We start from the raw sequence: 6,489 nt of genomic DNA on the forward strand, positions 1-6,489 counted from the left end.
AATCAAATCGTGGTCTTCCGTCATAAGAGCGCCACACCTCCCATCCTTTTAAACAACATTGAGCAAGAGGCAAATCTCTGGATCACTGCAGGGGCAAAGAAACTGAGCATCCTTTTCACGCACGAGTAGTCCCGCATGCCGTGCAAGTGTGATCTGTTTGTAACAAACATTTCTCTTCTTTTCATTAATATATGAAGCAAATCTTTTGCCACCGTTTAAAAAAATCATGGTCTTCAAATCTAGTTCCAAATATTCACACTCAGTTTATACACAAGTATTTGAATTTTCTGCACCAACCGACATGTATGGGGATGTAAGATACACATCCTAACATGCTCACAATGAGTGTATTTTTTTTATTACAACCTCGATGCTTGTATGAGTAGGGAAAACGAAAAGGTCAGCCTCAAGATGGACGAAAAAAAATGAACGGTCCTATAAACTATGGATAATTTGGAGGACATTTTTTTAGGGTGGTGGCGTTAGTTATTTAATTCAGCCTTAAAGGCAGTTTTGAAAATAAACAAAAAATTCAGATAAACAATTAACAAGAGTTCTTTTTTCACTTACTGATAACGGAGTGGGTAATTTACTTTAATTTTAAAGACAGTTTCAGTGACAAGACGAAGAAAATCAGAGATACAAGGAACGAAGGGTTTATTTACATTTACAGATGACATGATAAGTAATTTACTTTCAACTTTACGATAGCTTAGCGCAGCTCGACGCACCAAAAAATTGGAGAAATGCACTATCCTTTATATACGCAAAAATATATATGCTGCATGCTATAGCCCACACACTGATTTTTCTCGGATAGAGTTTCATCGTAGGTATAGTATTGTTCTTGTTTGAAATACAACAGTAAGATATGTTGCACTGGAACTGTTATATTTCTAGACATCTACTTACAATAATATCGTTATTAGATACCCGCAAAAAAACAAAAAAAATATCGTTAGATATGGCGAAAGATGTAATGAACTGGATCTGCCGATCATATGCCCAAGCTTTACCTTTGATCCCTGCAAAAAAAGGAATGCGTGTCTATAAATATGCATTCCGTGCTGGAAAAAATGCGAGAAATGTCGGAACGGATTCGTTTCTTGCACACGGAAGCAATACGCCTTCCATCTAACACGGTCAATTAAACATGAGTAGGAAATCCCTACTTCGTTGACTCTTTACTAACCCACCCCCAACACAAAACAAAACAACACAAACAACGCACTCCTCTTCGGCTCTTCCCCGGCCCCATGGCCGCCGGCCTTTGCTTCCCTCCCCCTTCCTCCTTCTCCTCCCCACTATATAACCCCGCCCTCGCCTTCCCTTGCCACCCAAAACCCCACGCCATTAGCACCGGCTCACGTACACGGGCTCCAAGAAACGTAGCGCACGACCCACAGAGAAGAACGCGTCATCGACTCCCGCCCTTCTTTCTCTGGTTCAAGAAACAGAAACAGGGGAGCTGAGCCGACCGACCACGGCGGCCCTGGCAATGGGGGACGAGATGGAGGCAGCGGCGTGGGCATGGCGCGGCTGGATGACGTGGCGCGCGGCGGTCGTGCTGCTGTCGGCGTGGCTGGCGCTGCACGTGGCGGCGCGGGTGGTGGACGCGCTGTGGTGGCGGCCGCGGCGGCTGGAGGCGCACTTCGCGGCGCAGGGCGTGCGCGGGCCGCCGTACCGGTTCCTGCTGGGCTCGGTGAAGGAGATGGTGGGGCTCATGGTGGAGGCCTCCTCCAAGCCCATGTCGCCGCCCACCTCCCACAACGCGCTCCCCCGCGTCCTCGCCTTCTACCACTACTGGCGCAAGATCTACGGTGCGTCCCTCCCTCCTCGCCGCCGCTCATGCATACATACACACAAACACACACATATATACGCATGTGTTGTACAAGAATAGTATCTCAGCCAGCATCATCCGTCTGCGTCCCTGCGTGGCTTAATTGCTCATCTTTTTGGGCGGTTTTAGTTGCATCTGCTTGTTGATCTGTTCCCTCGCTGTCCGATTTTCCGTTTGGCTGCTCACTCTCTCTCTCTCTCTCTCTCCCTCCGCGCGTCTGTTTGTGGCCAGGGCTCAGCTTTTGTCTCTTGTTGTCAGCTCAGCTAGCTTGTCTCTCTTTCGTTTGCGCATATGGGGTTTATGGCATTTACTTCGCTTCTTCCCCCTCGCAGACACCTCTGTTTCCCCTCCCTCGGTTGCCACTGCTGTGCTTCTTGCGTCGGATGTCAATTCCCGTCCTTTTGGGTCACCATTAATGGTTTTGGTGACGATGCAGGTCCGACGTTCTTGATATGGTTCGGGCCGACGCCGCGGCTGACGGTAGCGGAGCCGGAGCTGATCCGGGAGATCTTCCTGACCCGCGCCGACGCCTTCGACCGCTACGAGGCGCACCCCGTCGTGCGCCAGCTCGAGGGCGACGGCCTGGTCAGCCTCCACGGGGACAAGTGGGCGCGCCACCGCCGCGTCCTCGGCGACGCCTTCTACCCCGACAACCTCAACGTACGGGCGCCGTGCTGCTCCTCTGTTCTCCTTTCCTTTTTGTCCGTGGCCGCGCTGGCGCCTCTCAACATGCGATGTGGTTTTGATTTTGCAGCGCCTGGTGCCGCACGTCGGCAAGTCCGTGTCCGCGCTAGCGGAGAAGTGGCGAGAGATGGCGGCGGCGGACGGCAGCGGCGAGGTGGAAGTAGACGTGGCGGAGTGGTTCCAGGAGGTGACGGAGGAGGCCATCACGCGCGCCACCTTCGGCGGCAGCTACAACGACGGCCGCGTGGTGTTCGCCATGCAGAGCCAGCTCATGGCCTTCGCGTCCGAGGCGTTCCGCAAGGTCCTCGTCCCAGGCTACCGGTTCATGCCGACCAAGAAGAACTGGCTGTCGTGGAAGCTGGACAGAGATATTCGCCGGAGCCTGACGAGGCTCATCGGCCGGCGCAGCGACGAGGCGGCCGCCGTGGAAGCCGAGGGCGAGAAGGCCGGCACCGGGAGCTTCCGCGACTTGCTCGGGCTCATGATCAATGCCAGCCAGAGCACGAGGCGGGCGCCGGTGGGCAAGGCGATCCCGGTACATGACATGGTGGAGGAGTGCAAGACGTTCTTCTTCGCCGGGAAGCAGACGACGACGAACCTCCTGACGTGGGCCACCGTGCTCCTGGCCATGCACCCAGAGTGGCAAGAGCGCGCCCGCCGCGAGGTCCTCGACGTCTGCGGCTCCGACGATCCCTCCAAGGAGCACCTCCCCAAGCTGAAAACGGTACGTCCCAGTCCCAGTCCCAGCGCAACTCTGCCACCTCGATTCCGATTCGCCATCTGCAGGAGAAATTTCAAACTCGCCGCAGGCAGAAGGGCGTTCTCGTCATTTTTCTTTAAGCGCGCGCTGACACACAGTGCATGTTCCATGTGTTTCTCACGACAGCTGGGCATGATCATAAACGAGACGCTCCGGCTGTACCCGCCGGCGGTTGCCACCATCCGGCGCGCCAAGGCCGACGTCCGGCTGTCTGACGGGTGCATGATCCCGCGCGACATGGAGCTGCTGATCCCGATCATGGCCATCCACCACGACGCCCGGTACTGGGGCCAGGACGCGGCGCAGTTCAACCCGGCGCGGTTCGCCAACGGGGCGGCCAGGGCGGCGAAGCACCCGCTGGCCTTCATACCATTCGGGCTCGGGTCCCGGATGTGCGTGGGCCAGAACCTGGCGCGCCTGGAGGCCAAGCTCACCATGGCCATCCTTCTGCAGCGGTTCGACATCCGGACGTCGCCCAACTATGTGCACGCGCCCACGGTGCTCATGCTCCTCTACCCGCAGTACGGGGCGCCGTTGATCTTCCGCCCGCTGGCATCGCGGCCGTCGCCGGGTTCCTCTCCCTGTCCCAGCACCGAATCCTTGTGTCAAAACTGACAGTTGAAGGAGATGTTTCCACTAGACTAGGAAAGAAGAAGGGTAGGAAGAGGTGCGGGTCACCACCATGGATGGCCCTCCAACGAAAATCATAGTCATAGGACAAGCCTGGCTAGGATGACCCAAACGCCCCTCACCCTCTAGTGTACATATGTGAGTCCAAGTGATAGAAAGAGCCAAGAATCACTAACCTTTTGTCCTGGCCTGTGTGTGGACTGGGACCCGCCAGGTTGCCAAAAATGCCCTCCTTAACAGACCGGATCAGGGCCAGCCTTTTTTAAGATTTGATGACACACAAGAGAAAGGCCCCCACCCCACCCCCACCTCCTTTCCTTTTGTTGTGTTGCCAATGGCTTCTGGTGTATGTAGTATTTGTACAGATGTTTATTCCATCATCATCGTCGGGAAGAAAAGAAGTGAAAAATGGTGTCATGTTTATAATTTCCTTGGAACCCTGTGTCTACCCTACGCGCGGCATTCTCTTTTGCCGGTCTCTCCACTGTTTTGGTCGGTGATCCTTTATCCATTATAGAAAAAATATACTTCATCTGTCAACTAATATAAAAGCGTTTATATCATTACTTTTTTTAAACCGGACAAACCCCTTTCCATTACTTATCATAACGGAAATACAAAGTTTGACAAAAGAAAACTAAAAAAGGGGAGCGAGTTCAAAGCATTTTTGAAAAACCCACCGTAGGCACTCGTTCTCGAGCAGCCTACCGCAGGGCGAAAACCCAAAAACACCTATCCACCGCAACGAAAAAAAAAGTCTAAAATCCACCAGTCACACTACATGAAAACAAGTCTAACACCAACATAGAACATAGCCTGATTCACTTTGAAATCAACTAATACTTCCACGCGGGGGGGGGGGGGGGGGGGGATGGCAAACTAAAACCACCTGACCACAGAAGCCATGCACCATCATCACTGTGCACCATCTGGCGCAGCACAAATTCACATCAAGTTAGTTGCATTGATCTTCAGCATCTTAGCCCCTCGCTCCATAGCCTCCCGATCTTTCCCTGCCAGTAAACCTGTCCAGTATGTAAGGAGACCACAAGCCGTATATATCACATCGAAGGGGGAACTCAATTTTTTGTTCTCAAAGATAGCACGGTTACGACAATTCCACAATGCCCAACACACAACAGCAAGACCACAAGTATTACTTTAATGATCTAAACGCTTGTAGTGATGATCTAAATGTTTTTTTATTAGTTAATAGAGGGAGTACTTGCCTAATTAACAATCCCTATCCGGCCTAATGACTCACTTTTGTTAAAAATACAACTAGAAAATAGGAAATCCAAGGAAATTCAAAGCTTGCGAGAGGTTTTTGTTAGTCTAATTTTAGAAAATGTCTTTTGGAGCTCGGCCTTCATGTAGGCTGATTTTTAAAAAACTTAAAATTCATCAAAATTCATATTTTTATATTTCAAAATATCTGAGAAAAAATAAAGATATACATAAAGACATGGCACATATGTATGTAAATTTTTAGAACGAAATATGTTGAAATAAGGTTTGTGTAAAAAAGACAGATTTATGGTTTTTAACACATGATACTATTCATCTCAAAAGTATACGGATTTGTTCTTTTTTCAGACATCACATCTAAAAGTATTTCATACTGATTTTTACACACATATATACATTTCATCTTTTTGTACTTGCATATTTTTTCAAATGTTTTTGAAATCAGAAAGTTGAAATTTTGAATATTTTAAAAATAAAAGACTTCATAGAGGCCGAGCTCCAAAACGCCCTACTCTCTAATTTTGTGCTTGTGCGGCCCACTCAACTTTCATACGAAAACTAGGTACTACTACTTCCTCCGTCCTAAAATAAATGTCCTAAAATTTATATTAAGTTAGTATAAATTTATATCAAATTAACGATATTTCTTTTGGAACGGAGGGAGTATTATTTATTTGTGAAAGAGCACAAGCTGAATCGAGAGTGGAAATTTAGGGTGGGGCCGGCAGCCAAATCCTGGTGGGCATACCCAGGGGGAGACTCTGCCTGTCGTCGGGGGCTAGCTGTCACTGCCGCAAGGAGCATTCCCAACGGTTATGCAAACGGACAACGGAGGAAGTAGTACCTCGTGGCTGGGCCGGAGGGAGAGGCACGCAGTAGCTCTCGTGCTGCTCACCGAAAAAAACGGTGAGCGCCGCGCCGTCTGTGGTTTTTTACCGGTCCGACTCATGCATGGGGGCATGCCAAACCCCCGGTCCTTCGCGGTCTGAGCATTTCTGCGCCCCTCAGCCACGGTGGGAACGTGTTTTTTTTTTTCTCCTTTTCTTTTAAAGATGGTGTGCGCTGAGTTAGGCGAGCTACTGCGTTGAGATTTACTACCTGGAACGCGTATGGACCTTTTTTTAGGTGCGTTTGTCGCCATCGACGTCCTTGTTGTGGCTTCCAAATCCAAGCGTATATATACACGCGATTTAGACTGCGTTCGGTATCAAGGTGGATTGTGACAATTCAGTTTTTGAACCCCCAAATCTGTCAAGACGTCACTACGGTGCTTCATTTGTCCTTACTTCGAATGCTAGGATTTGCTAATGTTATTTGTATGTGA

General features: G+C 50.1%; 1 protein-coding gene across 1 annotated transcript; it reads left to right on the forward strand.

The window, feature by feature from the left end:
- The first annotated feature begins 1,229 nt into the window (after positions 1-1,229).
- Positions 1,230-4,343, forward strand: LOC123401830 (cytochrome P450 734A2-like). The gene is made up of 4 exons (XM_045095684.1): positions 1,230-1,820; positions 2,280-2,503; positions 2,598-3,251; positions 3,414-4,343. The coding sequence occupies exons 1-4, from the start codon at positions 1,499-1,501 to the stop codon at positions 3,900-3,902; spliced, it is 1,689 nt and encodes a 562-aa protein (XP_044951619.1). The 5' UTR covers positions 1,230-1,498; the 3' UTR covers positions 3,903-4,343.
- Positions 4,344-6,489: the final 2,146 nt, after the last annotated feature.

Source organism: Hordeum vulgare, chromosome 6H (assembly GCF_904849725.1).
Source record: "Hordeum vulgare subsp. vulgare chromosome 6H, MorexV3_pseudomolecules_assembly, whole genome shotgun sequence".
Taxonomy (NCBI): domain Eukaryota; kingdom Viridiplantae; phylum Streptophyta; class Magnoliopsida; order Poales; family Poaceae; genus Hordeum; species Hordeum vulgare.